Source organism: Astyanax mexicanus, chromosome 13, assembly GCF_023375975.1.
Source record: "Astyanax mexicanus isolate ESR-SI-001 chromosome 13, AstMex3_surface, whole genome shotgun sequence".
NCBI classification, from domain to species: domain Eukaryota; kingdom Metazoa; phylum Chordata; class Actinopteri; order Characiformes; family Acestrorhamphidae; genus Astyanax; species Astyanax mexicanus.
The window spans coordinates 101,100-127,500 of NC_064420.1; the positions used below are offsets into that span (position 1 = coordinate 101,100).

General features: G+C 41.4%; 1 protein-coding gene across 1 annotated transcript in view; it reads left to right on the plus strand.

Annotated features, from left to right (window-relative positions):
- Window positions 1-26,401, plus strand: part of vwa5b1 (von Willebrand factor A domain containing 5B1) — a 27,698-nt gene continuing 1,297 nt past the window's right edge. The window contains exons 1-21 of the mRNA XM_022676992.2: window positions 1-430; window positions 4,383-4,595; window positions 5,849-6,010; window positions 6,656-6,875; window positions 7,958-8,112; window positions 8,226-8,357; window positions 10,318-10,442; window positions 12,043-12,219; window positions 13,283-13,393; window positions 14,864-15,066; window positions 15,825-15,939; window positions 16,718-16,903; window positions 18,830-19,037; window positions 19,274-19,467; window positions 20,817-21,012; window positions 21,628-21,936; window positions 22,382-22,519; window positions 22,724-22,843; window positions 23,133-23,201; window positions 23,439-23,508; window positions 25,244-25,367. Coding sequence (XP_022532713.2) covers window positions 4,457-4,595; window positions 5,849-6,010; window positions 6,656-6,875; window positions 7,958-8,112; window positions 8,226-8,357; window positions 10,318-10,442; window positions 12,043-12,219; window positions 13,283-13,393; window positions 14,864-15,066; window positions 15,825-15,939; window positions 16,718-16,903; window positions 18,830-19,037; window positions 19,274-19,467; window positions 20,817-21,012; window positions 21,628-21,936; window positions 22,382-22,519; window positions 22,724-22,843; window positions 23,133-23,201; window positions 23,439-23,508; window positions 25,244-25,367 — 3,153 coding nt within the window. The 5' untranslated portion in view covers window positions 1-430; window positions 4,383-4,456. The remainder of the gene's footprint in view (window positions 431-4,382; window positions 4,596-5,848; window positions 6,011-6,655; window positions 6,876-7,957; window positions 8,113-8,225; window positions 8,358-10,317; window positions 10,443-12,042; window positions 12,220-13,282; window positions 13,394-14,863; window positions 15,067-15,824; window positions 15,940-16,717; window positions 16,904-18,829; window positions 19,038-19,273; window positions 19,468-20,816; window positions 21,013-21,627; window positions 21,937-22,381; window positions 22,520-22,723; window positions 22,844-23,132; window positions 23,202-23,438; window positions 23,509-25,243; window positions 25,368-26,401) is intronic.

Consider the following 26,401-nt stretch of genomic DNA (forward strand, 5'->3'; position numbering starts at 1 on the left):
CTGACGGCATCAGTGTTACTCTGCAGCTGCTCTCTCTCTCTTCCTTTCTCTGTCTTCCTCCCTTTCTCTCCCATTCTCTCTCTTTCTCATACAGCCTCCATCCTTCCCTCCCCTTCTCTCCTTTTCTCTTTCTTTCTCTCTCAGTCTCCACCCCCCCCCCCCTTCTCTCTCTCTCTCTCCCTGGTGTTTTGTCCATCAGCGAGCGCTGGAGTGTTTAATTTAGAGTTTCATCCTGTGAGAAGCTGATGTTTCCTCTGAGCCCTTCACCCAGCTGCTGACCGAGACGGAGAGATAGCAGAAAAACAGAGGGAGAAAAACAGAGGAAGAGAAACAGAGAGTGGACAACAGAAGCAGCTTTTTATTCTGCAGCTTCTTCTTCTTCATCAGAATCTGACAGGTGTCTGAAGAGAAGTGAGCAGCCTGATGTAAGGTAGGACCACTGTTTTCCTCTTTGTTTCCAGGTGCTCGGCTGGTTAATCTGTGATTCTTCTCCATCTTCTGGTTCCTTGGTTGGACCTCAGAAGTAAACAGGTAGAAAAGGTGGAGATATCTGTACAGTAATCAGGTGAGCTGATCAGATTCTGCACATTCTTATACACCAGCAGTCGAGCAGTGGAAGCAAAACTGAGCCCAGATCAGAGTAGCAGGACTAAAGCCTGGCGGCGGGGGATCTGTGTGTATCTACAGGTGGTTGGCGTGTCCGTGACGATTCCCGCGGGGCTGCCCGTCTCACAGCGCTGGAGGTAGAAGCTGGTGGGGTTTTAATTTCTGACGTCTGTATGATTTCTTACTTTAAATTTACATTAAAACAGCCTTAATAAAAACACGCCTTTAATGAAATGTTTTACAGGATTATTCAGAAGCTGTAAATTCTCCAGCTAATTCATCAGAAAGAATTTTAACTCAGGGTTCACTGTTTGGAATGCCCTCACCTGTATGGCTATAAGTTGGGAGGTCTTATCTTGTGAGTAGCCTAAGCTTGAACACTGGCCAGTAGTCTATACGGTTCTGGAAAGGTGATGTGAATAATAGTCTGGATTCTGGGTGCAGGATAGCTGTTTTGGCATTTTTCTCTCACGTCATATAAAGCATTACCTCTACAGTAGACAGTGTAGTGGGGTTAATGATCATGACCGGTGGCGTCTGGCTGGATCTGTCCATTCAAATTGTCAAGTGACTCTGGCAGTAATCCACTCCACATTCAGTTCTTGTTTTCTGCAGACTGTGCAGCGTTTATACTAATCTTACACTCAGCCTGCGGCTCTGCTGATGCAGCTGATGTATCCTTCATGGTTCTCAGTTACCCACAATTCTCAGCTCACAAACAATGACAAGGAAAAGGGAAAGAGAAACTCTTAACTTTGGTGAAAAATATGCCTTCAACCAGCATGCGTGCCATATCATGTCTGATGTAATATTATTTATTTTTATTTATTTTGTTATTTACTGCATTTACTGTTATTTGTTTTTATACAACATCAAGGTCTTGGTAAGGTTTTACTAATGAAATAGACATTATTTTTTACTGTTATATTCATACTAAATAAAAATGTATGATATATTTTTGTTGCAGTAACATTTTTAAACGCATTTTTAACATATCAATCATATCACCAATAATATTATTACTGTAAAAAGCCCCTAAATATCAGGATATTATTTTAGGAGCCATATTACCCACCTGTACTCCACAGCTGTTCAATTTAAAAGTCAGTCAGTCAGTGAGAAAGTCAGTGAGTCGGTTTACAGAAATGTACACTAGATGTAGAAATGGATAATTGCCTCTTGGTGTCATATAAAATGATTAACAGTAATTAATTAAGATTAAGATTCATTACTTGAATGTCTTTCACTAAATACATGGAAAATGCCTGTCTGTATGTTACTGTGCTAAATTAGATTTAGCACTACGTTTCTCAGGAAGCTGTTTGAGGCAGAGCTGCTGTGCGAAGCTGCAGGAAAGAGAAGAATCTACAGGAGAAAAATGATAAACTTGTTTAAAGAGCTTTTTAACAGCAAACTGAAGAAAGCAGAGAGAGAAGTTCCACCAGACTGTAGATCATAAAACCACCTTCACAAAACATTACCCTGCAAAATTAACATCTAAACTATAGACTGTGTTTCTCTCAGAGAACATGATGAGTTCTGTATATGAATATGCAAATCAGCAAAGCTTTATCTTATAGGTACAGATGATTCGCTTCTCAGGTCTAGAGGAGGTTTGGAGACGTAATCTCATCACCAAGATCTAATTCAATTTTGTGGATCTTGGTCCGGCTTTTTCATGCACCACACACACACAAACAAACACACACACAAACACACACACACACACACACAGTAAAAAGGTTCCACTATTCTTAAGAACCCATGAAACCCTTTTCCAGTTCTCTACAGGAGCTTTTTATAAAGAGTGTTTCTGTAATCAGCAGATGAAGAGGATCCACAGGATCTGCTCCGCTCAGCCTGACCGATCTAAACCAATTACAGTCCTCTCAGCCTGACCGCCGTCCCGCTTCCTCCATACCAACACAATCAGATTAGGAGGAACCTGTTTAGTGGAGCAGATGATGCTCTGAACACATGATGGCAGTCTTTGCTACAGGCTGGTTTATTGGAGGTTAATGTCCTGCGTCTGTCCACTCTCACTGTCACACAACAACAACGTCTAATGAACCTGGACTTCCTCTGTGAGGCTGTGAATTACGAGGACACTGACATCTGCAGTGAACGATGGATCAGTCAGTACCACTTACCTCTTCTTCCATCAGCAAGTCTTTAAAATGTGAGAAGCAGGTGGATTTACATTGTCTTGTTGAAAAATTCATGAACACTCACTGGCTGGACGGTACTTTGGAGAATACAGCCTAATTTTTTATCCCAGAATAAATAAGACTTCATCCTGAAGACAATCTTAGTTTACTTTTCTGCTTTTACAGAAGTGTTTGGACACAAACCCTTACCGTTGTAAACCCTGATGTTTGGTTTTGTTACTGATAACAGTCTGGATGCTCCATTTTTATTCAGCCTCGAGCACAAATTAAGATTTGTCCAACCCAGATGGTTCAGAGCCTGGAGAAGTTGACGCTGCTTTTGGACATAGTTAACATATGTTGTAAAAGGGGACATTATTACTCCAAACACCAAAAAATCCATACATCCGTTTTCTGTAAATCAGCTAAAAGAGTTTGGTGTCAGGAATCATTTGCTTCTTTCAACGTCACAATAAGGAAAACTGCATAGAAGCGCCCTGGCTCCGCCCTTCACCTGTCAACCCCCATCAGAGCCCTGCCTAGATCAGCTGAAGAAATGCCAATCAGGTCATTTTGGTTAAGAACCTCAGACAGTACACAGCAGGAGAAATATGAACAACCCTTTCAATTCTTTTTGAGGAAACTTATTTAACTTTTGTTTATCTTTGCTTTTCAAAGACTTTTGTGGAAACTGCTTTTGTACGAAATCATGATTACAATCACAACATTCCACTGTTTTTTGGAATAAATGTACATATATTAATAAAATAATATTAAATGAAATAATACTCTGGGTTAATACTATCTGCAGTCAAATAAATGTCAAAGCAAATGAATGAAATATTGCATTTTTTAGTGTAATTTATTTTCCATGCTGTCTAAAGTTATTCTATCTGCAGTATTATTTTCTTTTGAGAGTAAGAGCGTGGCTTTACTCTGCTTTACTCTGACGTTTCTGTTTATGACCACAGATCTGCAGAAACAGTGTAGAGGAGATACAGACTCGTGTTCAGTATCTGAGGATCAGTCGGCAATATGGCTCCTTTGATACAGAAGGAAATGTTGATGCTGCTTTATTAGAAGTTTACAGAGAGCAGAGTCTACGCTTGCTGTTCCAGAAATCTTGATGTTTATTGAAGCGTAATGAAAGAATGAAAAGTGTGTAGGCTTTATCTCACTAGCTTTAAGAGTAGCAGTATTATTACTAGTATTAGTAAAAGTAGTAGAAGTAATAGCTATAGTAGTAACTTTAGCATTAGTCATAGAAATGATATTAGTATTATTAGTAAAGTAGCAGTATTAATAATAGTTGCAGTAGAAGTAATGGTATTGTAATAGTAGTAGTAGTTGTAGTAAATGTAGTTTAAGTATTAATAGTAAGAAGAGTAATAGTAGTTTAAGTGGCAGTAGTAACAGTAGTTGTAGTTTTTGTTAATTTAATCACTTTGGGACTTTGCCAAAATACTTCAGATGTGTAATAAAAAAAATGTCCAGTTATTATTTATGATTGATTTAAACAAAAACAGTTTATATGCTTTTATATGATTTGTGTATTTAACTATAAAGAATTTTATAGTATAATAAAGATACAGGTTACTGACTGGCTCTTACCTACTGGTGTGTTTTCAGAGACATCGCCCGGCGCAGCAGTGTGAGGGAGTGTGTGCGTGTGTGTGTGTGTGTGTGTGTGCCAGTCTGCAGCCATGCCAGGCCTGATCAACAAGGCGAAATGCAGCGCCCTGCCGCTCAGCGTCTCTGACATCACTTCCTGTGTCCGCGGGTACACCCTCGCCCTGACGGCCTCCATGACTTACGAAAACATCGAGGACCATCCAATCGAAGGTGAGGATCTCCTGAAGAGCTGTGATCATGTGATCAGACGCTGGATTAGGAGACATTAAAAAAGTAGAGGATAAATCCAGTTTTAAGAGGTTTAATCTTTAAATCTTTGAGTGTGGAGGAGTATATCAGTTTAAACTGGGAGAACCGAGAGAGAACCTTACCTGGATACCTGGTGGGAGAGATCCTAACATGAGAACAATGCGAGACGTGTGAAGATGGTAGAGAGCTACTGAAAGTTACAGGATGATGGTGTCTGTGGAGACTACAGGCTTCTGTCCACACAAGTGTCTCTGATGAAATTCATATTAAAATGAGAAGAGCAGAACCTTAAAGAGATGATTTGCAGATCTACAGTAAAATTCTGTGTACAGACTCTACAGCAGTAATCTGTTATAATCTGATTATACAGTGTACAGTGTGTACGGTAAGGTCAGGGCAGAGTGTGGTACCTGTTTTGTAGAGATGTGTAACAGAGATCTCAGTGAAGAGCTGCGTTCTTGTGTATGGAGTAATGGATGGATTGTAGTTCTGATTTTTATTCTCAGTGGAGGTTTGAAGGTTAGTCTGTTATGTGATCTGTGTGGGTTTCCTCAGGCTTTTCTGGATGATTGAAAGAACGGCGGATGTCGTCCTTCTGTTTAAAGTATGTCATGAAGCGATTCCAGCAGGAGGAGGTGTGGGAGGAGGGTGGTGGGCAGGGATTAAGTGAAGAGAACAGTTTAACCAGGTTTGAGACTCAGCCATTGATTTTGGAAGAAAGACAAGTTTGCGTTTGACTGAGGAAAAGGAAAAGAGCATCTCACAGCTTTTACAGCATCGTTCTGTTTAACCTGAGAGTTTTAGAGAAAAAGAGACAAAAATGATCTAAATCAAACTATTAAATAGAGTTTTTAGTTAGAATCCAGTTATAGATGGAGTTTGACAGTAAAATGTACAGGACGGTGTTTCCCCTGAGATCAGCTTCAGGGAGCACTGGGGTGGGAGAACAGTGGAGGACCACTGGAAGATGGATTGACCCAAATATATGGTGTTAATAAGTGTGAGGATTGGTTGGTGAATGTCTAAGATCATGTGGAGTCTGAATTCTGGAGAATCAAAGAATAGCTGTGTTCTAAAAATACCAGAAATTTCTCTTTTGATTCTCTTTTGACTGAAAGAGATGATGAAGATGAGTGGAGTAATGTATGTTTAAAGTGTATTATTTGTGTATACTTTATATAAGCCTTCTTCTCTCTGTGTTTCTGTTATTAAAGGTATTTTTATTTACCCCCTGGAGGAGGGAGCCGTGGTGGTGGGCTTCGAGGCGATGATATCCAGTCAGATCATAACAGTTCAGATTAAAGACAAGACCAAAATCGATGACTGTTACTTCGACTGCTGCACTGCCACCAACGGAGCTCCGCAGAACGGCAGCGGTGAGGCTTTATGATTCTGAACTACCCACGTGCATCCTGATGTAGCCCAAAGACGGTGAAGCCGAGACACGTTTAGATTTTGATGTTTGGTTCTTTAGATTTGGAGTTATGAGGCTGATGTGTGGGAACTTAAGTCATAAGTCATTATAAAAAAATGAAGAGGGAGATGAAGGAATCGATGTATGATAGCGCAGTAATCAACCAAACATGAACGATTTGTTGTCACAACCTGTCACACGTCCTGAAGGCCTGGTTCATGATGTGTGATTTCTCACAATATCAGATCACCTTTAGAACATTACTGCAGGTAACTGAGGTCCTGCAACCAGTGGCTCTACTTTTATTAAACTCAGACTGCAGATCAGTGATTCAGCAGGACAGTGATCATCCTCACACTGCTGCTGATATCAAGAGCTTTGAGCCCTGAAGATGTAGAAGCTACACCGTGGCCAGAAACATCACCAGACCTACAGAAGATAGGCCAATCGAAAGCTAGTGTGACTATGATACAGTTCCAGTTCTGTTCTACGCAGACGGTGCTTCTTCTGTATCTCAGTGAATTCTATGATCCGGACGGTGTGGTCGTGCGCTGATGGTGAGGCTGGATGGGGAGGTGGTTTGATTGAATTTGTGATTGTGCTGCAGGTCAGGTGCTGCTGGATGAGGATTTGGAGAGGAGGGTTCTGGTGGTGAACCTGGGGGTCATTCCACCTTTAGAGACGGTTAATGTTTTGGTCAGCACCTCCTCTGAGCTGCCCACCCTTCCCAACGGGGGCATCAGGGTCACCTCGCCTCCCGTCTGCAGCCCGAGGGTCCAGCGCTCCATTAAAGAGGAGCAGGCCTTCTCCCCAAACACCTGCCGGAGGTACGACCTGTTCATCAGCCCCCACTGAACACCTGTAATAAAACACAACGTATACTACACTCCTACAGCTACTATTATACCACGGTTAGTTACGACCCTGCAATGTGATTGGCTGAGAGGTGTTCTATTAATGCCGCTATCAACTGGTAATTTACTGTAACCGAAGCTTTCCATGAATTACTCCGCTCACATACAGGTAACCTAGCAACAATGCAACGCTTACAAGCCAAACAGAGCAGCAATGGAACTATTTTAACTGGTGGAGTTTTTATAAACACACAGATCCTATTTTCTCCTCTTCTTTAACTCAGAATCTTTTAATAAACAGTGATAATGGAACTGTGGTATAATCACAATAATACGCTCGAGATTCGAGCTATAACCTGTAATATCGGCGCTGCTGTACTGCGGTCGTTGGCACGAGGCCGGCTACGACCGCAGCACAGCATTGCTGATATTACACGTTATAGCATGAACCCCGAGTGTATTATTGCTTAACTATAAAGTTTTAATAATCTAAAACCAATTTTCTTGCAGTCATATATGGATAAAAGTATAATATTATGATGATACCCAATAAAACATAAATATACCATATAGATTTTCCTCTTAAATGAATTCAGATGATGCCGCAGTTGTTCATGCTTACATGTCTTTTTCTTTTCTGGGTGGGTATGATGGATATGATGCTCCACCCTCTCCCCCATTACTCAGCACAGTGCTGTTTACTGAAATAACAGAACTAAACCGGACTTCTAATTTACTGAATACAATATTTACAATACTACTGTATATACATCACTGATAACATCTGCCAAAACCTCATAAACAGTTTGTAAAGTTTTCCTCAGTAAATTTGCGCAGTAAATGGTATTTTTCGGGGGTTGTTATGGCTAATGCGCTTGCGCAGGTCTCCTTAGTAAAGTGGGGCTTCACCAATAGCAGGCTAATCCTCCTCCACGCACAGTGTAAGCAGCAAGCTGATTGGCTGTTTGGTGTTTTGGTTAAAGGGCAGGACTTTATCTCTGAGCGGATGCTGGGTTGGGAATTACTGAAATGTCTTTCTTGGCTCTGTGATTCAGGAGAGAGAGACACCACCACGCTCTGGCTTCTCATGATCAGATTTCCTCCAGCGGTCAGCTGTGTCTCGCCTGGATCCTGCAGGAGGAGACCATCAACTCCATCGACTACCAGTTCAACTTCCAGCTGGAGATCAGAGGCCCGTATCTGCTGGCAGGTCAGAGATTACAGCCTCCCTGTTATTCACACAGAAACACTGTAAATAATAATAATAATAATAATAATAATAATAATAATAATAATAATAATAATAATAATAATAATCTGCAGGAGTGGAGAGTCCGTCCCACGCTATTCGGGCCGACGCCGACCCGTCAGCACGATCCGCAACCAGCATCGTCATCACCCTCGCCGACAAATACACCTACGACTGTCCTGTAGAGATCATCATCTACCCTACTGGTGTGTACTACACACACACACACACACACACACACACACACAGATTTATTTGAATGCATGTTTTATATACATAAAAAAATTAGAGACCACTTAAAACTGACGAGGAAGATGGATGATCACAAGCCATCAAACCACCAAACTGAACTGCTTGAATTTTTACACCAGGAGTAAAGCAGCATAAAGTTATCCAAAAGCAGTGTGTAAGACTGGTGGAGGAGGAGAACATGATGCCAAGAGGCATGAAGAAAACTACATCAGGATTATTCCTCCAAATTTTGATTTCTGAACTCAATGCAGTGCTGATATTTCACGTTACAGCGCAAACCTCGGTGTTTTACTGAGATACACTATATGGACAAACGTTTGGGACACTTTGTTTATCATGGTTTCTTCTGTACTGAAGAATATTAAAAAGATCTTGATTTTGTTGGAGTAACTGGAGTCTCTGATGTCCTGGAAATGATTTCTACTAGATTGTGGATCATTGCTGTGGGAATTTGATAGAATTCAGTGAGAAGAGTTTTGTTATTAAGGTCAATAATAGAATACCTCATCCCAAACTCCCAACCACAGCAGTACTGAATAGAGAAAACTTATTCCACTGTTCCACAGTTTAATCCTGAGAGACGTTATACTCATCTATCAGACTAGCATTACTTTTATACAAGTGAAAAGTGCATTTACACATTACTGTCAGCAACAGGTACAACTAACGTATCTGAATGCTTTTATTAGAAGCAGTGAATGGATGAATCCTGGTATTACAGACCCACATTATTCTGAGGATTTGCAGTTAAAGGCTTCTGTGTTTTAATAGATTTTCTGTACAAAATCCAACTTTCACAGCTGTGCAGAAATATGGTAAAATCAGACAGTGTGAGATTGCAGTCTTGGCAGACAGATGGTGTTTATTGTAGAGTAAACTCTTCTTCAGACTGCCAAGGAGAAAGACGAGATTTAACAAATCTGATATCTGATTAACCTGTGGTCTGTTTCCTATTGAACATCACTGGATACAAGGTTTTAAAGGGTTAATACAAGAGAAATGCAATATTAACTACAGATAAACAAACTGTTCACTGAACTGAACTGAAATTAAAGTGTAATATTCTGCTTTCTGTTCTGTGAGTTTGAGGATTATCCTGGTTATGATGTGAAGTTTGAAATATATATAAGTGCTCTCTGTTTGTCTGTGTGACTGAAAAGTTAATTTAATTTATTTAATCTCGAGCAGGTTTTAGATCCACAGGCCAAAACTAAACTCTCTCCTGCTTTCAGACATCCCACCTCTCCTGTGACCCCGGGATTCTCCCTTATATTAATAGTGGTTTACATCAATAAATCATACTATAAATCATCATAATCACAATATTAGATTCAGACAGTTTGATACACGCAGCCTCCTGATTGGTCTCTCCTTGTGTATAGTAAACATATCAGTGCTCCCAATGAGTAGAATTTATATTCTGTTTGGTTTGTATTTGTGATCAGTAGACAGAAAATATAAATTTAGTTGGTGTGTTTTATGTCCATCTGCTTTACTTATAACCACTTCTAAAATTATTAAATTACTGCAAACCCTTTATTTACCCATATTTATGCTCCATCATGCATTTTTCTATTTTAATGAATAACTGAAGTTTGTGAAATATATATATCTATATATACATGACATACAATGTTGATTTGAAGAATAATTTATAAATAATGATAATGATGAATGAAAATTTCTACAGACAGTTGATCTTTTACAAAGAAAATGATAAAAATGTAAGAACTTGTTCAGTGAAAGTGAAGATGTTTTGACTGCTGCGTATTTGAGTAATTGCTTGTTAGCTGCATCATTAGCTCCAAAGCAAAACAAACAAAACATTTAAGTCACTTAAATACGATCATAACTAAATAATAACTAATAATGTAATCCTGTGTTGAGAGACTGACGATCTGTTTTTATCTCCAGAGCCGCATCTTCCTCACGTGCTGGTAGAGGACGGGGATATGACGCTGGAGGAGTATGATGAGCATCTGCAGGGCAGGAGCGACTTCATAAAAGCCACCAAGAAAGACTCCAGCAACGAGAAGAAGGTGAGAAAAAGAGAGAGAGAGAGAGAAGAGGAGGAGAAATAAATAAAAAACACTCAGTTCATTAAAGTTCATCAGAACAGTGATGAACTTTAGAAACAGCAAATCAGAACAGGATCTGAAAAAAGAGCAAAACTCCACAGAAAACATCTGATGATCTGATGATTATTTAAAGCAGTGCACCGATAATAAAGCGATAATTAGTAGCTTATCTGATCAGTTCTTTACCTGAGCATCAAATAAACAGGAGAACAGATCTGAAAAGAACAGATATTATATATTTTTATTTCATAAAGACAATATATTATATATTATCTTATAATAATGCAATAATAGAAAGGACACATGTCTATTTTGTCTTGTATATGCTCTAGACAAAGCTAGATAAAGAAGGGCTGACTAGATGCTAGGGTAAAAGCTAACTCAGCCCACAGGCTGGAAGGTTCAAAACCATACAGTGAGACGTGGGAATAATTACTAAATCAGGTCTGGTTGCAGGTTTTATGCTAGGTGGTTATATGTGGCTACTGCCAACTCTTACTGTGATTTTAACAACTTTAAAGCAAAGCTGGTCTTTTTTTTCATTCTGAGGCAAAATAACAGGATAGAAAATATGAAAATCAGCATCTGAGCATTTTTAATAAAAGACACAAAACAAACTTTAATATTTATAAATTATTCCAATGTTTTTAAAGCATGTTTGGAACCAAACCCTTTATTTTCTTCACAAACTGAACAGTTTTTCTTTTTGGACGCTGTTCTGAAAGAGCTGTTCTTCAGTCGGTGTGAGTCTGAGAGGAATGCTGGGAGAAAACCCGCTGCAATTAGATTCTTAAATGGCCGTTCTTCCTCAGCGAGAGGCTGAGAACATTCAGCTGCAGAAATGATGGGCAATGAAAGGGGGTTTCTATGGAAACACCTGAGGTCTTCGGCGGAGTGGTCGCGGTGTTTCTACCTGCCGGGAGGTGAGAGAGGTAGACGAGGTCTTCAGCTCCTCTCTGACACCGACAGTTAAACTAAAACTGAGAGAAAAGAGAAAGAAAGCAGATTTGTGAGAGAGCTCAAGAGGATGTGGTGATTTTCTGGGATATGAGATCCATTAATAATGAATTATGGAGAAGTCTGCACACTTTCATTTAACTGGATTAAATTTAGACGCTTCAGCTGCATTGGAATACAAAAACACATAAATGTAATTTACTGACAAAAAAAACTAATCTCTTAAAAGGGTAATCGCTGCTTTGCTTGGACGAATTAAATTATTCAATACTTTGATTTTCTTTTATGAGAATCTTCTTTCTTCTTTATTTCTCATTAAACAAGAGGAAACAAGAAACTTAATAAATCCTTTAATATTAAAGTGTCAGTCTGTGGGTTTGGGGGAAATAGAGACCTCTCTGGTGAGAATGTGTAACAGCACTGAGTATAAATAAAAGTACTGAGACCCTCCTGAGCAGACCACTCTGTTTTCAGATTGATTAGATTCGGTTTCAGAAACTCCTCTTCACCCCTCAGTTAGAGAGAATCTTAAGAACGGCTGCTTTAATCAGGATTTTAGGGTTGAGGATATTAAATTCTGAATCTGCTGATCTTCTCTGTGAAGGTGGACATCATCCATAAACGTCTCCATAAGGACATCCTGCACAACCCGGTGGTGATGCTGAACTTCTGCCCGGACCTGCAGTCCATGACCTCTGACCTGCGGCGGGTCCAGGGAGAGTTTGTGTTCCTGATCGACCGCAGCGGGAGTATGAGCGGAGTCAACATCAGCCGAGTGAAGGTACAGATTTACGCCGTAATCAGGATTTCATTACTGAATCAGAGGAAAGAAACTACTGCATGATGACTTCCTCACGTTCGCTGCGTCTGATTGGTCGTTTTTACTCAAATTAGCAAATTAATACAGAGGAAAGTTCTGAAGGACAGTTGAGTCGTTGCTGCTGGAGATTCAGTATCGATCAACTCGTCATGAAATAAACCGAGATACTGAGAAAATAGAGAAAACTTTAGTTGTTTTATAGTAAAATAAAAGAGTTTGAGGCTTCTTTTCTCAGCCTAACTGGTTTTATGGGTCTTCTCTTTGTAGTGTTTTGTTATTTTGTGTTTGTGTGCAGGGTCAGTATAGTGTGTGATGTTTATGCTGAGAATCACTGTGTGGATTATGAGTTTGGATTTAAGAAACAGTTCAGAAATAAAAAAAACTCCTCGCCTTTAATAAAATAGATATTTGTCCACTGCTGCGCACCGTAATTACACTTTGGGCGCACCACGGTTTCCACGGAGATCCACTTTAAAAACACAACAGTGAGTGGAAATGGAGGAGCTACTGAACACTGCGATGTCATGTGACCGAGAAAAAAATCCTAAAAACTCACTGATCCTCCTGTTTTTTCAACTGCAGTCCGGATGCAAAATATTTTACAAAGAGGAACCCTGAGAAAATAATTCTGTCCGGATAGGGATATAATCTTTTATACTAAATTACAGCTTTAATAAATTTACAGGATTAAAATCATTAGGAAATGATGAAATGAGTAAAGTTTTATAATGTAATTAGTGAAAGTAGTGAAGGTAGTGTTACAGTGTATCTGATCAGCTGATTAGTGATCAGTGATGGTGATGCAGGTGGTGCAGCAGTGTGAGTAACTGTACTGGTGAACAGGGAGCTGAACACTGAATTTCTATTGTGTTACTGGATAAAAGGAGGTTCAGGTCTGACCTTTCCGCATCTCTCTCTCTCTCTCTCTCTCTCTCTCTCTCTGTCTCTCTCTGTCTCTCTCTCTCTCTCTCTCTCTCTCTCTGTCTCTCTCTCTCTCTCTCTCTCTCTCTGTCTCTCTCTCCAGGATGCGATGGTGGTGATTCTGAAAAGCCTGTTTCCCGCCTGCATGTTCAATATTATCGGTTTCGGCTCCACCTTTAAAACTCTGTTCTCCAGCAGTCAGAGTTACGACGAGGTAAAACCCCACCAGCAGCTCCACCCCTCCTCCTCCACCCCTCCTCCTCCACCCCTCCCTCCCTCTCAAAAGGTTACAAGAATTTCATTCTTTCTCTATTTATATCATATATCAATGCACACACATACAGGACCAGTCAGCCTCAGAAACCACAAGTTAACAAACAGCTCCTCAGATAAGAGTATCTAAATACTTCACTGAGTATTTTAGTTTGTTTAACACTGTTTTTAAGTTACTACATGATTCATTATGTGTTCCTTCATAATCTGATAGATCACTTCACTATTCATTTACTGTGTAGGAAAACAATTAAAACATTAAATAACATTTTGACTGGTACTGTATATTACGTTATTAAATACAGACTTTTACACTTAGAGAAACCAGTTAACCTGACTCCGGGAGAGCATGAAACTCAGATAGAGACTTGAACCCGAGACCCCAGTGCTGATAGGCAGGCATGCTCACCCCCAACACAGGGTTCATGTATCATTATGCAAATTAGTTCATGCTAACTGCTCTTTACTTCTCTTTTATTCATTATTAAACATATTGGATTTTGAGTGAAGCACCTCTTTAATACCTGCAGGTAAAATTTAACATCGTAATTTTCCCAGAGCTGAAGTCCATCTGATGGAGTTTAGTGAGACGTTTCGCCCTGAAACACATTACTGCACTATTATATTGTGTCAAAAATGTTTTAATCAGAACTGGAGAAAAGCACAGACTGGCTACAGATCCTCCTTACAGCAACATTTCAATTACTTTTATATTTATTTAATATAAATTTAACTAGAGCTGCATTTCTAAACAAATTATCTGTGGATTTCTAAACCTAAATTACACAATTTACCCTCAAATACAAGTGATCAACCAACATATATTTGATGTCTAGTGTGGCTTATTTCACTGTACGACACATTAATGATGTTATAATTAATTAAAAATGACCCAGAATCAGTAAAAAAATTAGTATATCCGTTCGATGCAACTGCTCCTACATTTTCAGTCAGGAAGCATTTCAGTCGGGGGAGGTCTGGGGATGCAGCTGAGCATCAAATAGGGTCTGTATCTTTAATAAAAGCTCTTAAATGCAGCAGTGTGTGAACGAGCATAGTCCTGCTGGTTGCTAAATGTCTTTTTGGTGTTTAATAAATAGATTTAAAACACCAGCAGCCAGAATTAGAGTTTATTCAGAGATTAGATTTTCCCTAAATCATCACTTTAAATAATTTAACCCATTAACTCATTTAACCTCAGGAACTGATCTTTTCTTCTGAACTGATCCAGAACTAATGATTTTGACCTTAAGTCTGACTCAACACTGAAATTCACCACATGGTGCAAATCAGTAATTAGATTAGTAATCAGGGGTTTATGGTGAGGAATAGTGGTAGTTAGTAATTAGGGGTTTATTATGGGGCTCATGGTGAGGAATAATGCTGAGTAGCTGCTTTTCTCTCCCACTAGGAGAGTTTATCCGCAGCGTGTGAGTATATGAGGAAGATCAGGGCTGATATGGGCGGGACGAACCTCCTGGCGCCGCTGAACTGGATCGTGAGGCAGCCGCTGCAGCGCGGTCATCCCCGCCTGCTGTTCCTGCTCACGGACGGAGCCGTCAGCAACACCGGGAGAGTCATCCAGCTCCTCCGCGCTCACGCTCGATTCACCAGGTAACAACTTCTCACTGTTCAGAAAACGCGAGATTCCATTCTTCTTTATAAATCAGCTGAAGATCAGTCAGGTTGGATGGAGAGCGTTGGTCTGTGAACAGCAGTTTTCATGTCTCTCCACAGAAGATCAATGAGATTTAGGTCTTTAGGACTTTAACTGGATCATTCTAACACATGAATATTCTCTGATCTAAATCATTATAGCTCCACTGTAGCTCTGGCTGTATGTTTAGGGTCATCGTCTTGCTGGAAGATCTCAAGTCTTTTACAGCCTCCAACAGCTTTTCTTCTTCCAGGATTGTTCTGTATTTATTTATCTCCATCCATCTTCCCTCCATCAACTCTGACCAGCTTCCTAAATCTGTCCCTGCTGAAGAAGAGCTCATCTCCACAGCATGATGCATGATGTGGTTTCCAGTTTTCAACTTTGACTTTTCTGTTGAAATGCTAGAGATTCTTATGTGCCGTATATTTATTAAATATAATATATTTATATTATATTCTATAATAATATAAAGAGTTTCTCACATTCAGACGTGTTTAACTCCGGAACGTCTGTGTGTTAAAGTGGACGTTTAAAGTAGGAGGAGGTTCTCCTGATGAGGTGGTGATGGATGAGTAAGGGTTAATAACGGAGATCTTTAATCTGAGGGTGAAGAAACTTCATCAGTGTTGTAATGTTAGAATAAATATATGTTATTAAATGATAGAAATGTAATCAGGTGATGGATGGTGCTGATGGAAGGTGTGATCTGCAGGTGCTTCGCGTTCGGGATCGGGCAGGGCGTTTGCCGGCGGCTGATCGAGGGGCTCTCGGCCGTTTCCAGAGGCAGCGCTGAGTTTCTGGCGGAGGGAGAGCGACTGCAGCCCAAGGTTTTCATCCTCACTGACATGTTTATCCTCCACTCTGACAGCCGGCTATTCTAAACGTCACAGCCCTGCAATTACAGCCCGGATACAAACCGCCGGCAATTTACAATTCATTCTGCTTAGTTAAAACATAAATTAGGATAAGTGGTGAAAGCAGAGAGTCAGACGCTCCATTTCCTCTCGTACACCAACGCTCACAATCTATAATATACTCCCTCATATAATACCACAAATATCTCACAGTATTTTTGCACAAATTTTCTTGGCGATATGAAGAAAAAACAAAGATTATTTAATTAATTTAGATTCATTAAAGCAGCAAATGCATGATAAAGTTTTATTTAGTATAAATTTTACAGTTTTAAACATCCAGTTAAAATAAAACATCTTTAAATCTTATTTAGTAAAAAACAAAACTTAGCAAGACAGTAAAAACAATGTAGCAAAATAAATAATCTAATAATGATGTAAATCTAGCAACCTGCAGGAACTGTGTATAGAGAATATTGAGTTATTATGGGATGGATGGAGGAGGAACATTAGGAACCTCTACAGCTTTATGCTGAGACGTCTGCAGTGTTACACATGAGATACACACTACTACTGTTTGAGTAGATCAATAAATATAACAAGAATTATCCATATCTAAATTTATCATAATTTATTGTTCCTGCTGATCTTTATCTTCATTCTTGGTGCAGATATTTTTGAGACTGAGAGTAATAAATGATTGTATATATTTTTATATGATCTTTATTTGAGTGTTTGTGTTGCTCTGCAGATGATTAGGTGTCTGAAGAAGTGCATGGCTCCTGTTCTGAGTGATATCTCTATCGAGTGGCTCTATCCCGAGACGAAGGAGGTGCTGCTGTCTCCGGTCGGGACGACGTTCCTGTTCCCCGGGGACCGGCTGATTGGATACAGCGTGGTGTGCGACGCTACGAGATACCACGCCAACCCCAAATCTGTAAGTGAAACTCCAGCAGAGCTCCGTAACTTTCAGCTCAGAGAAACAGAGGCTTTTCTGCTCTTTCTGGTGATAAAAACAGGTTTTAATTTGATATTAATATATTTTCCACATGTAGCTTGTAGTATCTTACTGAACTGAAACGTGCTGAACAAACATCTGAGTAAATGTTTTGAGTGTAGAGATAGAGAGAGTGAGCCCTGTAAACCAGCAGCTCAGTGATTCTACAGAGGAGGAGGAGGAGGAGGAGGACGTTTCATTTTTCTATCACATTTCATTTACATCATTTTTAAAGTATTCTCATTAACATTATTAAAAAAATGCCAGGATGTCAGATTCACTTACTGACAAAACAAATGAAATCTCAAATTACAGAATTAGTGATGAGTTACTGAGATCCTCCCTATCCTTGCTGGAGGAAGGAGGTTTGATGATCAGAAGATCAACAGTTCATCAGTAAAGGTCATTCAGATAATGAATCAAACCCTCCTGAAGGTGATGATTACCTGGCTCAGGTGTGGATGATCAGGTGAGGATGATCAGGTGAGGAGGATCAGGTGAGGGGGATCAGGTGAGGAGGATCAGGTGAGGAGGATCAGATGAAGAGGATCAGGTGAGGGGAATCAGGTGAGGGGGATCAGGTGAGGAGGATCAGGTGTGGAGGATCAGGTGTGGAGGATCAGGTGAGGAGGATCAGGTGAGGAGGATCAGGTGAGGAGGATCAGGTGAGGGGAATCAGGTGAAGAGGATCAGGTGAGGAGGATCAGGTGAGGAGGATCAGGTGTGGAGGATCAGGTGAGGGGGATCAGGTGAGGAGGATCAGATGAAGAGGATCAGGTGAGGGGAATCAGGTGAGGGGGATCAGGTGAGGAGGATCAGGTGTGGAGGATCAGGTGTGGAGGATCAGGTGAGGAGGATCAGGTGAGGGGGATCAGGTGAGCGGAATCAGGTGAAGAGGATCAGGTGAGGAGGATCAGGTGAGGAGGATCAGGTGAAGAGGATCAGGTGAGGGGGATCAGGTGAGGAGGATCAGGTGAGGAGGATCAGGTGAGGAGGATCAGGTGAGGAGGATCAGGTGAGGGGGATCAGGTGAGGAGGATCAGGTGAAGAGGATCAGGTGAGGAGGATCAGGTGAGGGGAATCAGGTGAGGGGGATCAGGTGAGGAGGATCAGGTGTGGAGGATCAGGTGAAGAGGATCAGGTGAGGAGGATCAGGTGAGGAGGATCAGGTGAGGGGAATCAGGTGAGGAGGATCAGGTGTGGAGGATCAGGTGAAGAGGATCAGGTGAGGAGGATCAGGTGAGGAGGATCAGGTGAGGAGGATCAGGTGAGGGGGATCAGGTGAGGAGGAACAGGTGAGGAGGATCAGGTGAGGGGGATCAGGTGAGGAGGAACAGGTGAGGAGGATCAGGTGAGGGGGATCAGGTGTGGAGGATCAGGTGAGGAGGATCAGGTGAGGAGGATCAGGTGAGGGGGATCAGGTGAGGAGGATCAGGTGAGGAGGATCAGGTGAGGAGGATCAGGTGAGGGGGATCAGGTGAGGAGGAACAGGTGAGGAGGATCAGGTGAGGGGGATCAGGTGTGGAGGATCAGGTGAGGAGGATCAGGTGAGGAGGATCAGGTGAGGAGGATCAGGTGAGGGGGATCAGGTGAGGAGGAACAGGTGAGGAGGATCAGGTGAGGGGGATCAGGTGAGGAGGAACAGGTGAGGAGGATCAGGTGAGGGGGATCAGGTGAGGAGGAACAGGTGAGGAGGATCAGGTGAGGGGGATCAGGTGTGGAGGATCAGGTGAGGAGGATCAGGTGAGGAGGATCAGGTGAGGGGGATCAGGTGAGGAGGATCAGGTGAGGAGGATCAGGTGAGGAGGATCAGGTGAGCAGGATCAGGTTTTCTGATCGCTGATCTTCTGATTTTCTCGTTTTCAGGAAAAGAGGAGGCGCTACAGTATGATGCACTCCAACGAGTCCTCCAGCTCCGTCTTCTACCACTCGCAGGAGGAGGACGGCGGGAGGAGAGACACGCCGGGTACCACCGTCTACGACCACGACAACCACCCCGAATACCACGACTACCACAACTACCACTCAACCATGAGCGAAAGCAGCCCCGTCACTGCAGAACACGAAACCACAGGTAAAAAACAGAGGAGAAAGAATAGAAAGTACAATTTACAAAAGAGAGTGAGAGAGAAAGATATGTTGCTTTCCTCTGTTGGCATTCAGAATTTGAGGAGTGGTTGGTTAATTTATTGATTGGTTTATTTGGTTTGTTGATTGATTGATTGATTGGTTAATTGATTGGTTGATTGATTGGTTTGTTGATTGATTGATTGATTGATTGATTGGTTGATTGATTGATCCCTGTTGTAGGGGTGGATACGAGCATGCGGAGACGAGCGTACAGCACCAATCAGATTGAAGACTATAATCCTCTGAAGAAGGTTTACACCCCCAGTGATCCGAGCTCCGCCGTGGGGAAGAACCCGCTGAGGAGAGCTAAAGTCCAGGAGCTCGTTGGTCAGATCAGCCCGGACCACGGAGCCCAGTGGAAGATCAACTATCAGGTCAGTCTGATCTTCAGATCTTCTCAGTGATGTGGATGGGTGGGGGGATGGTGTGGTGTTGGTGGGGGGTTATGTGGGGTTTCTGGTCGGTATGGAGGGAAGTGGCAGGGCTGGAATTGCGTCAGCAGAGGTGAGATTAAGAGGTGAAGAAAATATCCCTGACCCAAAAGAGGAACCTGAATAAAACCAAGAACACAAAGCCAGAGTGGAATCCTCTTCATCCTCCTCCTCCTCCTCATACTTCTCCTTCTCTTCATCCTCCTCCTTCTTCCACTCCCTCTTCTTCCTCCTTTTTTAGAATTATTTACACACAGAAATCAGACGAACCCCAGCGAGGATTCTGTAGAAGAATTTGGGCTGAATTCAGTGCTAATCGTTTCCATTTCATTTCTTTTATTTTACAGTTACAGTTTAGTTTACACTCCCTAAAGACCAAATTCAGTTCACACTTATAGAAAAGAATCTAATGAATTGCCCTGATCTCAGAAGGTCCGTCTCGTTCTGAATCATCCTGTAATTTCCTGGATCTGACTTCAATAGGAGAACATATCAATAGTCTCAGGCTTTTCACTGTGAGAAACGCTTTGCTGAAAAGAAGACGTGGGCGGAGCTTTGAGAAATGTCACAGATTTATACCGGCGATAATAAAAGCCTTCGATTTGCTCCTGAATGTGGAGAATAATGACTTTAATGGTCCACTTAACAGCCAGCTTTTCTTCAGGACGAGGTGAAGTGAGCGCTCTGCCCGAGCTCAGTCAGAAATATCAGACTGAATAGAAATGGCTCTGAGTGGTTCAGCGGGTAAAGCCACTAAGATCAGGAGATCGCTGGTTGGAATCCTGGTCATGCAGCTTGCCATCAGCTGCCGGAGCCCTGAGACAGCACAGCTGGCGCTCTCTCTTTCCCCTCATCACTTCTAGGGTGATGTGGATCAGCACAAGGCTGCGTCTGCGTCTGTGAGCTGATGTATCAGAACCGTGTCGCTGCGCTTTGGTATGCTACTCGGCAATACTGCATGGGCAGCAGTTCAAAAAGAGGCGGAGTCTGACTTCACATGTGTCGGAGGAGACGTGTGCTGGTCTTCTTCACCCTCCTGGTGTTGGAGCATCACTAGTGATAGGGGGAGTCCTGATGACTGTGCTAAATTGGGGATCTACATCACAGATTAAATCTGAATAAAACTTATGAACATTTTATAGCATTTCTATCAATAATCAGATCTCCACAACAAGGGGCTTCCCCCACTGCTCAACCACTTTCAGCACAGCCAGCAATCTGATTGGCTGATTTTGCTGCAGGGCAGGACTTGTTGGTATTTTGGTTTATGATCATCAGTGTTTCTCCTGCAGCCTCAGCTGGCCAGTCTCTGCGCCTCCTCCTCCTCCAGAGGAGCTGCAGGATCCGCGGGGCTCAGAGCTCCTCAGACTGAAGCTGCTGAACCAGAACAGACTGAACCCGGCCCGAACCAATCCCGCGCCCCCAACAAAGAGAACGGATCCAGATCCTCCACCGACAGCCCGTCACTCGGCAGCGTGGGAGAGGCAGGTCAGTGCGTTCTCAAACATCTCACAGCTATTAGTTCACCATCATTATATGCATATATATATACAGATCTGTAAAAAATGAAGAGATCACTTCAGTTTCTGAATCAGTTTCTCTGATTTTGCTATTTATAGGTTTATGTTTGAGTAAAATGAACATTGTTGTTTTATTCTATAAACTACAGACAACATTTCTCCCAAATTACAAATAAAAATATTCTCATTTAGAGCATTTATTTACAGAAAATTAGAAATGACTGAAATAACAAAAAAGATGCAGAGCTTTCAGACCTCAAATAATGCAAAGAAAACAAGTTCATATTCATAAAGTTTTAAGAGTCAGAAATCAATATTTGGTGGAATAACCCTGGTTGGTTTTTAATCACAGTTTTTTTCATGCATATTGGCATCATGTTCTCCTCCACCAGTCTTACACACTGCTTTTGGATAACTTTATGCTGCTTTACTCCTGGTGTAAAAATTCAAGCAGTTCAGTTTGGCGGTTTGATGGTTTGTGATCATCCATCTTCCTCTTGATTATATTCCAGAGGTTTTTACAAACTTCCTCCATATATTAAAAGTTTTCTGATCAGATGTTTATTGATGTGTTTATCAGCAGAAGGTTATACTCATCAGCTGTGTGAAGCAGAAACTCCTCAGGACCCTCAGGACGCTCCGGATCTGAAGGTCTCGCTGCAGAGCAGAGCAGGAGGAGCAGGAGGATGTAAAGCCGTGGTGTCCGGTCTGCTCTGTGGGAAACCGGTGAAATGGGAGGTGACCTTCGATATCGAGCCCTACCTGAAGGGCCGAGAGCGAGAGGAGAAGGTTCACGAGGATCTGTGGAACGAAACCTTCCATCACCTGGCCGCTCACTCCATTATTCAGGACTTTGAGCAGATGGCGGAGAAAGAGTGTGAGATTGAACACGGTAAAATCACTATTAAAACACCTGTCCTGTTAAATTACAGTATTTATTTAACAGTGTTTTACTGTATAATTAATTCCTGAATGTTATTGTAGAATATACTATAATTACTCACCTCTCACTATAATATATAGCTGATCACTGCTTTTTTAGGGAAGATTAGCTTATGTTTTTCTTGCAGAACACATGGTTCTGTTTCCCTTCTGTATCCTATAGTTTCTCATTACATGAGGGAATTAATCCAGAACAGAACAGATCTGAAGGAATCGGTAACTTGTTCTTATGACCTACAACACAGTCAGCCTTTTATCAGGAGAGATTAGAAATGTATAATATAAATGTTAGAGGATTAAGGAGATCTTAGGAGACGTCTTTATCTCCTGATTTATTGATTCAGTAAAATCCGGATCATTTTGTTCCTGCAGTGTAAACAGGTTCTGTTTCTCAGGTTCTGGACGCCGCTATCAGCTGTTCGCCCTGCAGACCAGCAAATCCTGTAACATCCTCAGCAAATTCACCACCTTCATCCCCATCGACCTCGACAGCAACGAGTACCTCCCCACCTCCGTCCTGTTCCCCCACTCCGGTCAGTCACTCCTCTAACCACGCCCACTTTTTCCCTCTTTCACTCACACTTTCACTGACGCTTTCATTTCATTCACCAATTTTGTACTAATGGTAATTAAAGCGCATTATAACTGGATTATATAGAGTATAATTATAGAGTATGTATATGTATGTATATATATGGATAAATGAACTGATTGTTGTGGGTGTTTATATGTTTTAGGGGAGGAGCTGAAGAGGGGGTCTCGCTCGGGGAGCAGGAGGAGTCGGGGTTATTCTGTAGGTTTGGGTCGATCTCAGTCCGGACACCTCCCCGACGGAGACGATGAACCCCCGCCGTCCCGTGAGCAAATCAATACCATTATCAATAAATATGGAATAATTTACAGATTATTAATTAGCAGTTAATTAGTAATCTGAATCCAGTTTAATGGATTACTTTACTGGATTTATGAATGTAATGTAAGGAGGTGAAATACCGTGTTTACCTGACTGAGATACAGCGTTTAGATACAGTTACTCCACCAAATCATTATTTCTATTTATTAGTTTGAATCCTGTTTATCTGATCTCTTGTTGGCGTTGCTGTCTGATCACTTATTTAATAAAACTATCGTTTTGTTTTTGAGCAGAGGAAGACGGAGCTTCACCCTGTAGCACTCCTACATCCGCCGGGTGGGACCGGTGCACTCTCCCCGAAGGTGAGAAAGAGAGAGAGAGAATGAGAAAGTGAGAGAGAGAGAGAGAGAGTTATATATGTTATATATATTTGTTATATATGTTCATGTCATTGTTATTGATATGAATTGTTGTAATGCTTTGGCAACACTGTACTTTACACAGTCATGCTAATAAAGCTACATTGAATTGAATTGAGTGAGAGAGAGAGTGAGAGAGAGTGAGAGAGGCTAACCTAGTGTGATTGTTCTCTTTTTCAGCCTCTCAGAGGAGTCCGTCAGTGACCGCCGACCAATCACAGAGATCAGTGGAAAGCCTCTTCTCCGCCAGGTGAGAGAGAGAGAGTATTAGAGAGAGAGAGAGAGAGAGAGAGAGAGAGTATTAGAGAGAGAGAGAGTATTAGAGAGAGAGAGAGAGAGAGAGAGTATTAGAGAGAGAGAGAGAGAGAGAGCAATAGAGATGGAGGGAATAGTGCAGGAGAGTCTTTTTCAGAATGACTGGTCAGAATGAAAGAGAAGTGTGTTCACACTGCAGGTAAACCGGGATCAGGGTTCAGCTGATCCGGATTGAGACCCTCCTGCTGTTTTAATCTGAAACATCTGAAGATTCAGATCTTTACCTGCTGCAGGTGTGAAAACTTTCTTATTGGTTGAATAGAGGAAGAGGAAGCGATAAAAAACGTATTACTCCACCAGAACCACCAGAACCACCAGAGACCCAGAGATCAGTGATTCTGCAGAGTTGTACGGCTGATAAGCTCTTCTATAGCATGTTTATTGTTCTATTGTTCTATTGTTCTTCTGTTCTACTGTTTAAATGCACTGTGTGTGATCTCAGTGAAGAATAATTAAAATAAATCTTCCCTGCTCATTGGTTCAGTGGTCTGGTCACTGTGTTTTTATTGGTCGTTGGTGGATAGTGATTGGTCTCAGGTCTGTATAAAGTTCTGTATCAGACGTATTGATTAAAGCGTCACGCTGATGTGCTGAATGTTTGCGGATGGGCTCTTGATCTGTTCGGTCTGATGTTTTTAGCTGAAGATAAAGGTGGTGATGATTCTTCAGAGCGAGGTGATGATCAGACCGGATCACTGATGTGACTGCTCATCTTCACCAACCCCGCTGATAATCCTGATCCTGAATCAGAGCTTTAGTGACCGACACGATCCCAGGGAGTCTGTTCTCAAGCTTTACATTTCTGTAAGATCAAATAAACATATTAATAACATAAATATAGTATAAATGGAGCGTGGCTAATCACAGACCTTTATTCACTTTTTCCTGTTTTGGTTTTTCACAATTTAAAGGCACTTTTTCAATTTACTGATCTTTAAACTTAATGCTTATTAAAATGACCTTATATAATCTTTAGTTATTCTTTTATTTTATTATGAATAAAAAGTAAAGCAATGAGAATTATCTGTTCTGTTTATGTAAATGAGCAGTTTTCAGTTCATTGTTTAATAACTGTTGAAGGTTTGATAATGGTTTGTTAAACAGGGACTTTCTCGTGGAGCTGGTCGTGGTAATAATCCAGTTGATTGCACAGAACAGTGGTTGGTGGTTGACATGCTCTCCTAGCAGCACCAGGGTCTTTGGTTCAAGTCCCTCTCTGGGTGAAGTTCCCCTGTTTTTTCCATGACTTTCAGGGGCCGTTTATGTCCTCTCATAGTGCAAAAACATGGAGATTAAATAAACTGGACGCTTTATACCTTGGTGTGTGTGTGTGTGTGTATGTGTGTGTGTGTGTGTGGCTGAAGTAAGTACTATATGTATGAATGTGTGTGAATGTGTGTATACCCAGATATGGATTGGCACTCAGTTCTGAATTAATGCTCTTAGTGCTGGATGCAGTCCAGGGGGGGCGGTTGTTTCCGGTTGAGAGTACGCTGCATGTGATTGGCTGACCCTTCTCACTGGTGTGTGTGGATAATTGCTTCTTTTAATACAGTAAATAAGTGTAATTTCAGTAATTCACTAACAGCTCTGTACAACATAAGTCAGGTTTGTCTGTTGAGTTTGAAGGGATTGTTTGGCTGAAGTTCCTCGCTCTCCTTGTCTCTCAGGTTGAGCCTCACTAGAACTCGTCTCCTGACCAAAGCGGCGCGAGGGTTCATGTCTCGAGCTCAGAGTAAAACCAGCGACTCTGGAGGAGAAAACGACAGCGACAATAAAGATTACATCACTCTGGTTCGTACCCGTTTATCCTGCTGCTGTTTATTTATTATTAATAAATAATTCTGCATGTGTTCCTGTAGAGATTTAATATAGCCTTTAATATTAAATTTACATTAGAATCACACTGAATAAGAGAGAAGAGGTGTGTCCAAACTTTTGACCGGTACTGTAAATGCATTGATTTATGAATTACAGAGAAATAATTATCTCCACATGAACTTTAGGTATAAGATCTGTTCCACAGCTCATATGTTCAGACCTGCTCTTATTACTCCATTATGGTTTAATAGGTTCTGTGACATTAAACCGGCTGAGCTGAACATCCTACAGGTCATAAACCTCATTACTCTGGAGATGTTCTTATAGCCTTTACTGTGGAATCCATCGATTTCCGGATCCGGATTCGTTCGAGTGCGTTTATCTGTGTAATTGATTACAGGAAGAGCAGATCAATATCCGTGTTGTGAAAGAAAAGGTCATAGAAATCAACAAGCGGCTTCAGGGTTTACATGTGGCTGCATTTAGAGAGATGATATTATTGATGTTCTGCTGCTTTTTCAGCAGCGCTGCAGAAGAACAGTTTCTATAAGGGATCAGTCTTTTAATGGTTTACTGGTTTAATAACCCTTACAATCAGCATATGCATATAAAATTAGCATATATATACAATAATCTGACCATAGACTGTAAATTCACACAGCAGGTAAAAGTGATCTAAATCTGATCTTTCTACAAGATACAGATAGATTATATCTGAAATGAGGTGTGTTCAGGTACATTTCTGGAGTTTTATCTTGTTTATCTTGGTAACAGAAAACACAGGAGCTCCACTCACTGAATACAACCTAGACAGACGCCAACAGTCAGACGTTCATCGCTATCTCGGTAACACAGGCGCCGTGCCGAGCCGAGCGTACACCCCCACTTATTACACACACATGAACACACAGCAGCACAAACCCAACTTTTACATCAACAATAAACAGAATAGTAAATAAAATAACATTGCTGTTCCCGTAAATGAGCTGCTGGAGCTCCTTCACAGC